Source organism: Limulus polyphemus, unplaced genomic scaffold, assembly GCF_000517525.1.
Source record: "Limulus polyphemus unplaced genomic scaffold, Limulus_polyphemus-2.1.2 Scaffold541, whole genome shotgun sequence".
Classification (NCBI taxonomy): domain Eukaryota; kingdom Metazoa; phylum Arthropoda; class Merostomata; order Xiphosura; family Limulidae; genus Limulus; species Limulus polyphemus.
This window is the reverse complement of record NW_013666151.1, coordinates 26,306-43,856: the sequence shown is the minus strand read 5'-3', so window position 1 is coordinate 43,856 and position 17,551 is coordinate 26,306. Positions and strand designations below refer to the sequence as shown.

The window sequence follows — 17,551 nt, the reverse complement described above, 5'->3', positions numbered from 1 at the left end:
TAGGGATCGGGTACACTTGAGTGTTAGCGATATAGATAACTAGAAATTGCATCCCATTATTAACAAAATCAGATACGTTGTTTCCACCCTGTTCCATTAACAATGCGACGTAGATCGTGTCTGTGTCCTAGTACGTTAACAATATTAAACACATTGTGTTTAGATCCTAACATAATATAAGCACAACTCTGATTATGTTTGTGCTCTAACATGTTAAAATTATATGATTGAAGATGAATCTCTCTGCTGAGCTTCAGTAAATTTACAGCATAGATTAATCATCTACTCAAGGGATCCATAATTTTGAAGATCATTTAGTTGTAGATTTGGGAGGATTTCTGTATGGGGAAGTAGTGACTTATTTTATTTGGTTTTGAATGAATCAGAATTACTACGGTTGATAATATTGGAAACTTGTTTTTTTTAGAGTTATCAAAAACTGGATATGCTAGATGTAAGTTAGAAATTGAATTCACAGACACGATGCCATTGTTGGCAACAGATATTCAAGTTTGGATGAAGCAGGCTTTATATCGCGGAGAACAGTTTCCAAACATTTTTCTAGGATTTGTTGAAGTTCGATATATTTTTGATTAGTGTAACGTCTATTTTTCAGAATGCGATCGCTTGTTCGTCAGTAACAGTGTAGACACAAAGAATGGAACTTTCGAATCGCCAGTCGTATCAAATCTCATGAACCACTCTCGTCAGTGTATCTACGTTTTCATAGCGGCTGAGGACGAAAGGGTTAAAATAACATTTAACAAGTTTAACCTTCGAGGAGCGCCACCCGAGTGAGCTACTTTTTTTTGTTTTTTTTTTTGTTAATTTATATATTTTATAGAAAAAAGATTTGATGATTTACTCTTAAAAATTTCTTTCAATTAGTCTGTAAACATAAATAAAATTTCAAACACTCTCCAATAATTATCGGGGGAAAAGTTATTGGGTACGTTTAATTAAATCACCTAACATAAATCACCTAACATAAGTCACCTAACATAAATCACCTAACATAAGTCACCTAACATAAATCACCTAACATACGTCACCTAACATAAATCACCTAACATAAGTCACCTAACATAAATCACCTAACATAAGTCACCTAACATAAATCACCTAACATAAATCACCTAACATAAGTCACCTAACATAAATCACCTAACATCTTTAGTAACTATTTAAAAAATCTTGCTTTAAAAGCTTTATTTTTAAATATTATTAATCTCTGTTCACCCAGTAGCTCATCCGTATGCTTACAACGCTAAAAGCCACGTTTCGATAACCGTGGTGGGGACAACACAGATAGCCCATTACGTATATTTCGTTTAACAACAAACAAACAGTTAATCTGTACTATTATTGAGTTTTGTTTATGAAAATAGACTATGCATTAAATATCTAATATATATATATATTTAAATAAGATATTAATTACTAATATTGAGTTTGTTTTATCGAATTATTTTTTACACATTCACTAGAGCCGGGGTCCATGTTGCATCATGTTGAACAATCTTGTTTTTCACCTGTTACAATAATCAATGTAGATAACTCACCATAAAAATTCAATGAAATCATTATTTTCGAGATAAAATACATAGATGATCTCAGCAGTAGTTAGTTGGATTAATCAAGATATTGACGGTGTTTTTGTTTACATGTGTTACTCACGTTATTAAGGGCCTGTAACCAACAAAATCATGAACCCACAAGCAACTTGATGCGTAAACAGTTCAAACAAAGTTCAAAAAGCAGATGTTTTCTGGACACCATCAGTAAATCTGACGTTCATACAAATAAAAAATATAACAAAATGTATAGAAATGTTTCAAAAATATGCAAGCATTACTAGATCAAACTTACTAAAACATTATAAGAAAAAAAAACACATGAAAATTACAGAATATACACAAAAAATTAATTTATCCCAAAGTTGTAATAAGTTTGTTTATTTGTTTGTTGTTAAACACAAAACTAAACAATGAGCTATCTGTGCTGCGCTCACCACGAGTATCGAAATCCGATTTTTAGCAGACAACCCGCTGAGCCAGTGGGGAGAGGAGTGAGTGTGTGTGTGTGTGTTGTAATAAACGGGAATAATGTAAAGACAAAAGATAACAAAATACTAATAGGTTAAAAAATATCGTCATAAGACTTAAAAATAATAAAAGTGCATCTACAAATCTGATTTCTTTTTTCAAGATGCAATCACGAATTTATTGATTTATACACGGAGATCGACGATCCTGTAAAGGAACTTATTGAAACCCCCTTTGGAGGGCGTTACTGTGGCAAGACGTTACCACGTACCCGTATCTCTATGTACCAAACACTTACCATCAGTTTCTATAGTGATGCCAGTACGGTAACACCAAATGCTTTCCAAGGAACGTACGAGTTTGTTAATGCTTGTAAGTAGGTCTGTGCGTCTTACTTCATGAACTTTGGAAATATAGCATTTTTTTTTCAACAATCAGATGATTGTAAAACGTAATAATTGTATTCTCTCTTTAGAGTATGTACCATCCTCTGTACCGTGTGCCAAACACTGTGTTTTATTAGCTTATGCACTATTTGTTAACCATATCGTGTAGTGCGTGCAATTACATTGTGTACCATGTGTTGATCATATCATGTAGAGTGTGCTATTAGATTATGTACCATGTGTTAATCATATCGTGTAGTGTGTGATATTAGATTTTATACCGTGTATTAAACCATATCATATATTATGTATCATTAGATTCTGAGCCACGTGTTAACCATATCGCGTACTGTATGTACCACGTGTTAATCATATCGTGTAGAGTATGCTAGTAGATTTTGTACCATGTATTAACCATATCATATATTATGTATTATTAGATTCTGAGCCACGTGTTAACCATATCGTGTATTTTGCTCAATTTATATTCACTCCTTTATATTAACACTAGGTCGGTTTTAGTGCAAACCATTTCCTGCATCGATTAACCTTATTGTGCACTGTTTGCTAATTATATTCTGTATTGTCTGCTATTATATTCTGTACTGTGTGAAATGTAATATATATATATTTCTAAATTGTGTTTATTATCTTCTGTACCATGTGTTAATCATATAGTGTTACTGCATACTAATGAAATTTGTTCCGTTTATTAACTTTGTTATATACTGTGTTCTAATTATATTACCTAGTATAGTTTAGCAACAGTAAAATGACTTAAAGCTATCTTTGATATTGAAAATAATTAGCATGACATTGACCCCTGATACATTAAGTTATATTTATAAATAAATGTTTGTCTGGTACATTTACACTGTTTTTGTTGTTGTTTTTTTTCGTTTGTTAAATATTAGTTTGACTCTTGTATATACATATCTACCAGTCGGTCTCACAGTTTATCTTTTGTCTCTTAGACTCATTTTATAGAAGGTTATTTAAGACAAATCAGAAGTCAGAATTAGTAAAAAAAAGAAGTTTCACCTTTTGTTGGATAACCATGTAGTTTCATTTTTAAAGGCGAATGTCTTTAAACCTCAGTATCCAAGGAAATTGAAGTTTAAGGTAGGGATATATGTTTAGTATTTAACCTATTAAACTAGAGAAATTACATTTTTAATATTCCTTCCGTTATTTAATTTTGTAACCTGAAACTTATATAAAAAAAAAACTTTCTTTTAGCCAAGTATTCAATCGGAACACCAGCACCCAGCTCTATATGTACTTTTACAGTATATCACGACAGAAAAAAAGAAGGACTTTTTGTTTCTCCAACTTACCCTGGGGTATATCCTAAAAACCTCCACTGCCAATATCGCTTTCTTGGCAGAGCAGGTCAAAGAGTTCGACTTGAATTTATGGACTTTGACTTGTTCTACGGAGGCCCTCAGTAAGCTAAGATTCTTTTTAGAAAGTTTTTTGTTTCGATGTATTGTTTTATTCTAATCATATTTCAGTCTTATATTAGGGATATAAATTCTTCCTTCTCTTTCAATATTCCTTGAAATCTCGATTATTAAGTCTAAAAAAAAAATCATTTCAGTTTGTTTTTTTTAATTAAATAAATTTGATCCAAAACTATTTCTATTGCGTGCTCTATCTTGCGATATCACTTTCTGCTGAAACACTAAAAGCTATGGAGAAGCATAACATGTAGTTTTCTTACTATATGTGAAATCGATATTACGAAACATTAAAAACATTTCTTACTTTATTTCTAAAATAAACGAAATACTTATCAGCTAACTAGAAGAGCTATTGACCGGCTAAGAAAACGCTCTGATTCAAAGTTGTTACAAAGAAAAAAAATCGGCTTTACTTTTTATCCGTTACATAAAGAACAATTTTGACGTCAGCGAAGTGTTAGAAACTTCACGAGATATGCAAGCAAACAACGAATGACATAATGTGTTTATTATTAACGACATAATCTAATGTGTTTATTATTAACGACATAATCTAATATGTTTATTATTAACGACATAATCTAATATGTTTATTATTAACGACATAATTTCTTCCTTAGCTGAGTTATATCAACCTTAAATTAACACAGTGGAGCTTTTTTTTTAAGATCCCTGCGTGAACCTGAAGTGATAAGTCATTGTAGGACTATGTACGCGCTACTCTATCTCTGGGGTTTACTTAATTAATAAACGCCCTAAGCTTCACATTCGAATGCAGTTAATCAGCAGTTGCTTTATTCTAGAGTTCTTATTATTTGATTAATTAACGACTTGATCTAATAATTAAATAACACTAATCTTACTATACACAGAGGTATTTTTTAAGAATTCCTTACACACCTTTTTGTTTTCCATGTCTTCAGCTGCCCCTTCGACCACGTGAAGGTATTTGATGGCAAAACGAAAAATGATCCACTGATTGGGACTTACTGCGGGCAGAGGCGTAATCTCATGGTATATTCGTCCGCCGAGAATCTGTATGTGGAGTTTAATACGTTGAGAAGAACAGCCGATACTCAGAACCGCGGGTTTTCTGGATTCTTTGAATTTAGCGAAGGTTTTGTGAATCTAGGTAATTAAACTCATATATTAGCTTTGCTTATATTTCTGTTATTATTTTAATTGTGAATTTCCTAGTCAAATCAAGAAGGGATGATTGGATGAATAATTTCGTTCCTTACATCACGTGATTAGTAAGTTTCTTATACTAGTAGGTTAGGAACTCCATTTTTTTTAGTACTATATGTAGAAATTACATCAACAAAGATATAATCAAACTTTCCCGTACAGTCCTAGTGAATGTCGTGTTCTTGTTGTGAAGAGAGTACTTATATTTAAAATTGTGTTCTGTAATAAAGAAATGGTTGTTGCACATACCACAGTTATTTTTCTCATTGTCTGAATCTTCAATAGGAAAAGTGTGAATTTTTTTATGGATTTTTGTTTGTGGTGAAATTCAGTCACATACATAGATAGAAACACGTATACATTAGAGTAAGCGTTAGCGTTAATAAACAAGGTAGATAGATTATATACTTTTTACCTAATATTTGCTTCTTTTTTTACCACAGCTTTCATAGGAAAGTATGATGCTCAACACATTAGAGGGACAGGTAAAGTACAGTGTATATACTTTATCTTTGTAGAAAATTAATGAATGTGAATTTTTGTATTTGTAAAGTACACTTCCTCTATAAAAGTAAATAAACAGTAGTCAAAATTTCGTTCTTATTACGACTAATCATAATATACACTTTGAACTAATATATTGAATTAATATCACTTGAGTGTTATTATTTTTCCATTTGGTTTTGTTATGTTTTTGATATGTTGTAATTGAAAAACGTGTTTTTATTATATTTTTAATTATGCTGAATTTTCTTTTTAATATACTTAGTTAACGTTGGTTAAAAATATTTATTGGATAGCTTTGCTTCACTTGAGACTACAATGAAAATGTCATTGGATAATATGATTTTGCAGGGAACTGTAGTGATAATTTGATTGACTTGTAAGATATATTCGGGTCTATGTTGATATATAATTGGCTGTCACTTTTACACATAATACAATTGTAATTGCTCTAATAATTACTTGGCTTGCTAAATGTATTTTCTTTGCATGCACAGTGTGAACTTACATAAAGTATATAGCATTGCTTTCGATGTTTATGCATGAAACTACAAAATAACAAAACTAACTTTCCGGTTTATTTCAGGAAAAATAAATTAAAAAGTAAGCGTTCAGCCTCGTTTGCTGGCAGAACGTTTGTATAATAGGAAATGTAATACACGGGCTTAAATGTTATCAAGTAAACTAAACTTATGATTTGTTAGCAGAATGTAGGGTTTTTTTTTATAGCATGATATAAAATGTACTTAGATGTATAAAAATGTTGTGGCTGAAAAAAGAGGTTAGTCTTTCTCAAAGTAAAATTATACAAATATATACAAGTGTTTCTCAATTAGACTTTTCTGTTTCACATTATTTGATTAGTTAACTTTTATTACCTATAGAATGTGATCAGAAAATACTAAGTAAGCAGGAATCTAACGGAACAGTCTTCTCTCCTAACTGGCCATTTCTCTACTACGCTAACATTGTTTGTCGTTACTATATCTATGGCATGAAGGACGCCCAGTACTTGGAGAAAGTCAGGCTGGAGTTTGACAAGTTTGAAATCCCTAGCAAGGACGAGGAGTATGTGATAATTTAAAATTAATCCTCTAGGAGTCGTCATCAGTTTATAAGTTAATCCAATGCACTAAACGGTCGTTCAAATATTATGTTATTCTATTCTAATAAGTTACTTTAAATTAGACTGTCATTACCGGTTGGGCGCCATTTTCGTATAGAATGACGTAAGATTAGCCCTCTATTGCACGTATTATAAAAATACTTTGGAAAAAATTATTCTATGAATTTTGTACTTAAGTAGGTCTATATTGCACACAAAAAAATTTTCTGAAATATATTTTGGTAAGTTATAAATGGATACGTTACCTAGAAGTAACATTGTTCAATTGAGGAACCCGCAGAAGTAGTTCTGTGGTTTATTTAGACTATTACCTGTAAGTATGAATATGTATGTATATTAAGTAACAACAATTGACTTGTTACCTGTACGTTACAATGTGCAAAATATACATAGAAAATGAATAAATAAAAACATTACATATTTAAAACGAAGATAGATCAAAATTACTCGAGTTATTTTTTAACGTTGGCTCATTAAAGATTAGATAAAAATAAAACTGAAGAAAAATTTCTCTTCAACTTAATTAATCCAATTCATACAATAATGATTGTTCTCTAACAATTTACTAATAGAAATACCACTACTATATCTGTCGTATCTCAGCCGTCATGATAAACTTTGGTATTAGACGAAAGGCCTCGTGGGTACTGATGTGGCAGATATGGTGTAGTTGATATACAAGTATACACTCTCCTTTACTTTTATTTAGCAGTTCTTATTCATAATTCTAACACCTGTCATACGGGCAAATTGGGTAACATTTTGTACTAGGGGTAGGATCACGAAAAGTCGATCTTGGAATTCGACTGCAGGAACGATACGAAACGAGAGTATTAATGATAAGAATTTCACAGCTTTTTATAGAGGAAAATATTAACTATAGATGGCGTTATGGTTACATAAAGATTGATGTATCAACGGATATTAGCTGTATATATTAGGAATGTTAGATAACTAGTATTGTAATTGTAAAGAGCCTCATTTGGAATGCGTTTACAAGATATTGTATCAGGATAAATTGTCAGATAGTCTATTAGGTTCTGATATCGAATTTACAGAAACAGCACACAATGGAGCTAATAACACCCTTCACTGGATAGAAAGTAGCGACAGTTTTGATTGTACTTCAATGATATTTTTCTTTATCTTGTTACTGGATATATTTTCTATCCTATATTAAACAATAATTTGTCTGCATCATTGAGTAAGATAAAAGAACACATTTTCTTCAGTACTGAAATTGTGAAGGTAATTACACGACCTGCTTTATCAATAGAAATAAAGGATTCACTCTCACATGATTTTCAACATGGTAAATCTCTTGTCGAAGAATAATCTATTCCGGAAACATTTCTGACATCATATACATGTTTACATTCTTTCGTAGCGTATTCACTTTCTTTGTCATCATCTCCTTCACCATCACTATCTCTAAAGAAGGCCAAAACGTCATTATCAATAAAATCCATATTGTCATTTTCATTATGTACAACTTTATCATTGATATTCACAATATTCTCCTTGTAATTTAGCCGTGGTCGTTTTCTTCTACCATTTGTTGCATTATTAATACTTACCAATACACTTTATGGCTGCTTTCCCCCACGTCTCTGATTCAATTTAACAATCTAGGCCTTTTACTTTTGTAAGATAAAGGTTCCATTCCGAACTAGAATTGCATGTCGTTGAAGCAGTCGTCGGCAATTTCGATCTATCGATTTGGAGCAGCGAGTTTTCCATTGAAGCAAAAAATAGGCTAAATCATCGTCTTTTTTGACTAATGATATTGTTCAGAAGAGTAAACCGAAAAAAAAGCTATTTTCGCAATGGGTAATTTTTTTTCTAACCAACATGAGCTTACAAAGCTACACAATGGGCTATCTGTGCTCTGCCCACCACGAGTATCGAAACCCGATTTTTAGCGTTCTAAGTCCGCAGACATTCCGCTGTGCCACTGGGGGGCAAAATACAACTTAACTGAGGGTCTAGCATTTGCGTCCCATTACCGCGAAAAAAATAAGAAAAGAAAAAAAAACGCGCTCTGCACTTTGAGGCCGTGGGTATGTTATAAAGGTGACAGTCAAATCCCACTATTCGGCCAGAAGACCGTAGAAAAGAGCTGATGAAGAGTTCTGTTGACTAGCTGCCTTCTCTCTAATATGTCAGTTCAAAATTGAAAGGCTAGCGTAGACAGAAATTGAGTAGCTTTGAGCGAAGATCCGAAAATAGCTAACCAACTGGTTTCTAGAATTTTTTTTTTATTTTCAACGGTGTCCATTCTTATATTAATATACTACTTTATCGACGTGTGTAAGTTCTGTAGTTACTGTAAGGGTATTTGTAAACCTATGAATACACAGGATTAGGCAAAATATCTTTCGCTCGAAGCGATGTGAACCGATGATTCGAAAACAGTACTTGGTTTAATTTTTGAATGTTCTCCTATGGGAAGAATAACAAATTATACAACATCTTTGGGACTGCAGATTCTGATCTGGTATATTGTTTTTATTTTTTTCAATGGAGAAACATATGTTATTGTTTACAGAAAAAGCAATACATACGTCTAACGTTATTTTCTCAATATGTTTTATAAAAGCGTACTTTTCGGTGTTGGTAAAAGAGATAACTAGAACATGAATTATAAGTTTACTTGAATGATTAAAAGTGAAGTTACGCATAAAACTGCCAGACTTGGTTTATAGACCTGTAAAACGTTTCTGCTACATTTTAGTTTTTAGTTTCAAAGATAAATTTTAATAAGTGTGCAGAGAGATTTATTAATCTAAAAAGTTTATTTCTAGTTCATAACTTTGAAAGCAAAGTTTCTGTAGAGCATTAATTTGTATTCATACAGTGGCTCCTGTCTAGTCATGGACGTTCGTGGCATTAAGGAAATTCGAGTTCCTAACACAGAGAATCAATTATCTTTAACATACCTAGATTCATGATGGGAAAGTATATTAATGTATTAAACTATACTCTGAATACTTGTAGGTGGATACGTATTTTGATGATATTGTTGTTTAACCATGGGTAAGTCTAATAGGTATTCATATATTTTTCTTGTCTGTAAAAATACCTTTACTGAATGAATGCTGATTAAACTAAAGCAAGTTGATATAACTTTGTTACCGAAAAGTTCTTGAGACATTTACTAATAAGTTGTTACTAAGCCTGTTTAGTCCCTTTAGTATCAAGCTCAGATACATCAAAGTTTATATACTGTCTAAGTAATAATTATTTTTTATAATATCACATTTTACTTCATACTCTTTACATCTGATGGTTGTAATTTACCAGAGGACATTATTTTAGCAAATTTTTGTCCAACATTCTCAGTTTTCAGTTGTTTGTCTGCGAAGTATTGTATTCTGTTTAGCTGACAACAGCAGCTCAGTGTTCTATGATATCAGTTTGAGTTTTCTCTTGTAAATGCTTCATACAAATACAACATTTGCACTAAAACGATGAAAGATATACCTTTTAAGTTCTAAATTAGTTTAATAGTTTTTAAATAGGTGAATAGTATAGATTGGCAGTTTGTTTTGAAAGATTAAACCTAGTTTTCAAATTTGTTTGTTTGTTGAATTTCACACAAAGTTGTTCCAGGGCAATCTGCGTTAGACGTCCCTAAATTTAAAGTGGTAGACTAGATAGGCAGCTAATCAACATCACCCACCGCCAATTCTTGGACTGCTCTTTACCAAAGAATAGTGGGATTGAACATTACATTACAACGCCCCCACGGCTGAAAAGATAAGCATGTTCGAAAACGGGGTTCGATCCTGCATCCCTCAGGTTGTACATCGAGCACCCTAACCATCAGGTCATTCCAGGCCTCTAGGTTTCTGAAAAATCTAAACGTTTGCTAAATTTCAGTATGTCAGATCGTAAACTATATAAATTACAACTGTCATTTCAGCACCAGAAAGCGCTAACGAAAAATAATGCTCAATAGATATCAAATTATATGAACATATTTCGTTAACATTTTGTATTGTTTCTCATCCCTTAAGGCCCCCCAGTGGCACAGCGGTATGTCTGCGGGCTTACAACGCTAGAAACACAGATAGCACATTGTGTAGCTTTGTGCTTAATTTCAAACAAACAAACAAACTCATCCTTTAAGAAGGAACACTGCGAAATATTTATTAGAAATATTGATTGATTAATGAAAATGTTTAATATTCAAGATTTGAATGGATTTGGTGCTTGTTTAGTGTTGTTATTGTTTTTATTTTTTAACTTAAGAAGCGATTGTACACTAATCAATGTTTTATTATTATTTATCTTAATATTCATTTTTAGTCGATTTTTTTATACATGGTATTTTATTATAATATGAAAATAAAAATCTGAAGCTGCAAGAAAATAATTTTGCTAATTTCCCTGGAATTAATTTGTAATAACACCAGTTACAATATTGTAATCGAAATGTTTTATGGGTCGAATAATTTCACGTTAAGTCTTAAATAAACAAAACACATATGAAAAAGAAAAGGGATAATTATTCATAGACTAATGTTATCTACGCCTTAATGTTAATTTTCATTACTCTACAATTCTTTTATTTCAAATCTTTCCTCATATTAGGTGTAACGAGGCCTATCTTAAGCTCTACCTGCAGGGTCAGGAGGAAAGGAATGCTGTAGACGAATACGATCACGTGTTCTGTGGTGAAACGACTCCTCCTACTCTTGTATCAGATGGCCCTCGACTCATGTTGATATTTAGTAGTGGTTCTTCTCAAGGGAAAGGATTTAAAGCAAGATATACCTTTGAAACCGGTAAGGGCTTTTAATTTTTTTTATTTAGTACATAAGTGTTATTCACATTGATATAAGTAATGCGTTTGTGAGTGTGTGTGCCTTTTTTCACTCTCTGTAATTGATTTATACAGTCATAAGATGCTAAAGTGAAAAGTCATTGCAAGAACTTTCAATTTTGAATCAAATAATACTTAAAATACTTTACATTAGTTCATTTTGTAGGAATTTCAACAAAGAAGTACTTTATTTATTTCAATATAAATATATTACATTACATTCTCTCTCTCATTAACAGCTAGTCTTATGTGTTCTTATGGAGTTTAGCTGATGGACTTCGAGTAGATTTAGAGTGATTGGTATCAGACTTTATCGTGAAATTTGATTAGCTACATATGATGGTAACATATATGTACACTTTAAAATGATAGATGGAATTTGTAAAAGGTAGTTTGGACCAAGAATTCACGTAATTTTATTAGCAGTCTTGAATCCCACTTAATGGTTTTTATTATAAAATGACATGTACATAAAACATAATGATACATCTAGTAAATTTAAAATCAAAATGACATTGTACCTGAGCAAAATGAGCTATACTAGCTCTGTTAAAGTTTCGAATAAAAATACCATAGAAATGTTATTCTTATATGTGAAATGTTTGATTTGGGATTGTTTTTGTATTATGAAAATGTGATGAAAACTGCAGTAACGGTTAGAGAGTTTAAAATAACATTTCTTCTCTGTAATTAACACATAATGACCTACGGTTAAAAAAGTAAAAATGTGTAATTCCAACTTTAAATGTCAGTTACATGCTAATAAAATGACTAATCATCTTTATATTTCATGTTTCTGGGACATACACTCGAGACCGGAAGTCACATGGTAATGGTAAATTAATGTAATGATCTATACGTCTTTTCATCCTTCACCAAATTTTTCTTTGTCATGAATCATTAAGTACGTTAGTACTTAATAGTAGGAATCGGGATGAAACAAAATGGCGGCCATGAAAATTGCCCGTCTAAAACCACCTTTAAAATGTATGAATATTAACAATGACTATTTCGCAATATTGACTGAGCAAAATTATAGTTTATTGTTCTCATAAAGCCGCCTAAATCGCCATATACGTGTTTACAGAGCGAATCAAAATTTCACCATTTCAACAAATTTTCATCTAAATATGTAAGTAAATTACTTTTCCAGACAAGCGTACAGAAAAAATGACGACTCTTATCACTCTAATTCTTTCACAGAACTCTTCCGCGTGGGATCCCGATGATTCCTTTCTTGTACCAAAAGGGATACTAGTATATGTATATATAAATATATATAAAACGGACGATGCGCTACTTTGCGCACATAATTAGATTTGAGGGTAGGTTGGTAGAGATCCTGATGAGTATTCAACTTACAAGGACCATTTTTGGCAGGACAGGCAGAACAATAAGGAATAATATTCTATATATGTTCACCAAGTTTCATCAAAATCTGATCATTTTTGACTCGGTTATAGAGGAAAAATAGTGCGAAAAATTTGATCCCCATGTTAACAGATAGGGATTTTTTTTGGATTTCGTGACCTTCACCTTTGACTTTGTCCCTACGAAAACTAATCATTTCAAAGTTGGGCCATTGTTTAAATCTATACCAGCTTTCGTCCGAATCCATTCAGCCGTTTTCGAGAAATACTGCTGAGAAACACACACACAGAGGAGTGAAACATAATATCCGTCACCTTAGGTGGTGGAGATAATAAAAAGGAAACAAACAAGCGCAATACAAAAATCTTAAATTTTATAAAGATAAGTAGGAGTCGATATGTATGTAACCTAATTAGCTATAGTAATATAGAAAGTTTTAATGCCACAAAAAGTATTGAAACAAGAAAGACAAAACCACAAAAACTGATTTACTTAAAATAAAATAAAAATTATCCCTAATGTGGCTCATACTAACATAATTGCAGTGATTTACCAAAGTAGGGATCATTTAAAAATAATAATAATATCGATCACTACTTGTATGTATAAAAATATTTTTTATTATACTTGTTGTATTTAACAATATCTAAATCTATTAATGACATACGCTGGTAAAATATATAACGACCAATGTCTACTGAAAGTAAAATAAGAAAGATGTTACCATTTTGCTATTTTCATTAATAATGCCCCCCAGTGGCACAGCGGTATGTCTGCGGACTTACAACGCTAGAAACCGGGTTTCGATACCCGTGGTGGGCAGAGCACAGGTAGCCAATTGTTTAGCTTTGTGCTTAACTTCAAACAAACAAAATCATTAATAATCGGTCTACTATTGTGCAATACTACTAAATCTACCGTTACAATTCAAACCTTCGGCTGCATGATACATGGATAATTTAAAAATGTGACACAGCATAAAGTTGGTGCAATTAGAGTACATGTTTGAGCATTATATTATATCAGTTACTAAGCTCCATAATGATCCTTATCTACATTCTCATAATCTGAAGTTTTCCGATATGTTGAACCTTCCTCTTAATTTTTCATATTGGAATACGTTTAAAAGCTTCTTGACACACGAGTCCATTCGCAAGGCACTGACAGCCTGGAAGATGGCAGACACGTGTATATTTACACATTAGCTCCAGGATAAATAGCTATGAATCAAGTTGCCATCTTTATTCCTGTCCAGCCACGAATATCTTGGAAGAAGAGCTGGGAATGTCAGAAAACCTGTCCAGACTTCACTGCCATATTTTGAGAGATCAGTTGTTCAGTCAGCTCAACCATTGATACAACATGAAGTACAGTTTTCCTGATGTGATCAAACAACATGTCATAAGCAGTTATATTTTCATTTGAGGTGGATCAAGTCAACATTATTACTTTCAACAGTGTGTGCAAATGGTGCAGGCCTTTGTCTTGTGTAATTGATATAGTAATATTTATAGTAGCGTACTTCAGCTACAACTAGTGTTATAATAGAAAAAATAAAACATTTTATTGACCTTTCGATTGCCAGAGACTGGGTTCTATCATTTGAGCATAGTTCGTTGTACTTTATTAACGACTTTCATGATATGAATCCTTTTATATATATATTTGCCAAAAACATACATATTCGTCATATACACTTGAATCACCTGTCTTGGTGGACTTTAAACTTGGTGGACTCTAAACTTGATTTGCTGATATGTACTTGTCTTGATGGTATTTGGTCTTTAAACTTTAATCACTGATATATACCTGTCTTGGTGGTCCTTGGGTTTTAAACATGAATCACTTATGCATACCTGTCTTGGTGATCTTTGGACACTAAACTTGAATCTTGGTTCAAACTTGTGTAATTCAGCTGCTCCTAAAAGCGCTTGCTATGAATTCACACATTTTAACATGGGATATAATATATGTTTGTATATCTGTTCTTGATCTTTTTGGATGCGCTTCAGGCTTTGTTCTTTCACAATCAGAATCCATGTCTTTGCTTTAGGTAGCTACAGCTCTGAAACACACATATGTAAACTTGGTGATCTTTTTAAAATATACAATATATTGTTCAGAAAATGTACATGTGAAACCATGATACCTTACTTGGAATACGAAAATAAATTACATAAATAGGGATACTGTAGACAGAAAATAATATAGCCCATAACTTTCTTCAGGTACCCCTTAGGAAAGTCCATCATATTTTTGTTAATGTCCAGAGGATATGAAAACACTTTTTCCACATTTTCAAATCATCGGTGTTTAGGACTTATAGATTTGGTAGGATCAGGTGCAAATGACCTCTTTCTCCTATGAAAGCATTAGTGTGAATTATGTTTGGTTCCTCAAGACTGTATGAATCAGTCCGTGTGATCCACGAACTAGTTTAACTGTGGATTCACTCCTTAATCGTCTTTTCTCTACTCGTTAGTAGATCAAAATATATATGTATATGCGTATGAACTGTGGAACCTTTTTAACTTTCATGTTTTCCAGAATATTTTATATAATGAAACTGTTTATTTAACCATAAACTAAGTAGCAGATTTATATTCCTAAAAGCACGTTTTTTTATCCTATTTTAATTTTCAAGACATTGATACCCTGTTTCATATTGTTATTGAATACATATTTAGTACGTTTAAAAGACAGTTCTTCTAATTTTTTTTTTCTTAGAAAATAAATTTAAATCACTTACAAGATTGTTCTTCGATACTATAAATTTAGAACGCTAATCATGAAAAACTGTTATTTTAACATTTTCTATTCTTCTAGATTATAGGGTTCCTGGTACTCCATCTCCTAATAGAACCTGCCATTTTATATACAAAAGTGAGAGCAGTAAAACTGGCGATTTCAACTCTCCAAGATATCCTTCCAATTATCCTTCCAGTCTTTACTGTCAGTATGTCTTCAAGGGTCTTCCAGGGGAGCAAGTTCAGTTTGTCTTCAACTACTTCAAGACTAAAAGTTCTTTGATTTCTTCTCACGGGTACAAGTAAGTATTCTCTAGGTTATCTCTATATAAATAAAATAAGAGTTCTGTCTGTATATTGCTTAGAATAGTGTACTTTTTTGCATATCTTCACGTTTCATACACCAGAGAAGCCGAAACAAGTCTTATCTCAATTTCTGTCTGTCTGTCGGTAATGCTCGCGGACGTGTTTTTGTTCACTTTTCACGGGAAAACCAGTGCACCGTTTTCGATGAAACTTTTTTCTTTGTTTTATGGATGTGTAAGAAGGTTATAGGCTACTTGAAACTGTCATACGCCTTTTGGAAAGAAAATGGCGGCCGCTCAAAAACCTGCTTTTGTGCGGTTTTGGACGTGATTTTGTTGCTTTTCACAGAGAAACGGGTGCACTGATTTCGATGAATCTTTTTTTCTTTGTTCTATACATGCGTGAGAAGGTTATAGGCTACTTGGATTTTTGGAATTCACCTTAGGGCTCCGCCCCACGGGTCTTCAAAGTACCAATGTTATTCTTATGGACATTTTTTTGTTTTAATGATTACCATAGTAACAGTGAATACAATGTAAAATTTTCAAAACAATGTTTATTATCTCTATGTTGGAAAGAAAACAACTCCTGCAAAAATTTGTTGCGTCACTCCAGCTGTCTGTGCTTTATTTTGTTTATGTTTTGGTATTATTTATTGCTTTTAAGGTTATATTTCTTTTGCTTTTAAGATTATATTTCTTTAAAAGAAGTATTTCTTTGCTAAGGGTCGCTCGCCCATCCACTCGGCATTGCTCTTTTGCGCTGGACTCGCGAACTGCGTTCTTTCTTATCTTTTTTCTTTTTTATGAACACTATCCTTGGAGTTTAAAAATTCAGTTACATGGTTTATTTTTTGTAGTCTTTTTAAGTAGGAGTAAGTGTTGTACGTAATAAATACCCTGACATCAAAAAAGAAAAGTAGCTTAAGCAGAGTGTCTAAGGATGCTAAAAGAATGAAGGTGTGTTGGTCTGCGAAAGATTATGAAGGCTCTGAATCGGTTGAGGGTGTGAGGCCGGGCCCCTCAAGCAATACTGGAGGAAATGAGGCATCCACGAGTTCCACTTCATTAGAAACATACTTTGTTGGTCAGGAACAACCTTCCACCAGTCGGGAGCGTGTGTGGCCCGCTTCAAAGTCCGGCAGTCTGAAGTCAAAAGAGAAAAACGTTTGGCCCGTGACAGAGAGTGGCACGCAATCTCCCGAAAATCACAGTCTGAGGATAACAGGGAGGCTCGACTGGTAGCAGATAGGGCTCGCCACAGTCTGGCGAGGGAAAATGAAACAGTAGAGGAGAGGGAAGCTCGGCAGGAAGAAGATAGAGTTCGGCACAGTCAAAGAAGGGAAAATGAAACAGTAGAGGAGAGGGAAGCTCGGCAGGAAGAAGATAGTGTTTGGCACAGTCAAGGAAGGGAAAATGAAACAGTAGAGGAGAGGGAAGCTCGCCACGTGATTGACAACGAAAGGTACCATCGCGTTGTTCAACGACACAATCTGAGCTTGGGAGGGGAGGTAGTGCGAGTGGAGGTCTATAGAGCTCGCCAAGGTCAGGATGAGAGAAATTCACGCGTGGCTGCTGACACCGAAAG

The 17,551-nt window shown here is 33.0% G+C and overlaps 1 protein-coding gene across 5 annotated transcripts in view; it reads left to right on the top strand.

Annotated features, from left to right (window-relative positions):
• LOC106458980 (cubilin-like) overlaps nucleotides 1–17,551 on the top strand; it is a 61,018-nt gene that overhangs the window by 22,637 nt on the left and 20,830 nt on the right. For all 5 annotated transcript variants that reach the window (XR_002610482.1, XM_022385352.1, XM_022385353.1 and 2 more), the window contains 8 exons: nucleotides 617–794; nucleotides 2,209–2,417; nucleotides 3,671–3,878; nucleotides 4,818–5,026; nucleotides 5,526–5,567; nucleotides 6,471–6,654; nucleotides 11,309–11,502; nucleotides 15,738–15,960. Coding sequence is in view for 4 of the 5 variants with exons in the window: in XM_022385352.1 (XP_022241060.1) it covers nucleotides 617–794; nucleotides 2,209–2,417; nucleotides 3,671–3,878; nucleotides 4,818–5,026; nucleotides 5,526–5,567; nucleotides 6,471–6,654; nucleotides 11,309–11,502; nucleotides 15,738–15,960 (1,447 nt within the window). In the remaining variant the exon portion in view is untranslated. The remainder of the gene's footprint in view (nucleotides 1–616; nucleotides 795–2,208; nucleotides 2,418–3,670; nucleotides 3,879–4,817; nucleotides 5,027–5,525; nucleotides 5,568–6,470; nucleotides 6,655–11,308; nucleotides 11,503–15,737; nucleotides 15,961–17,551) is intronic.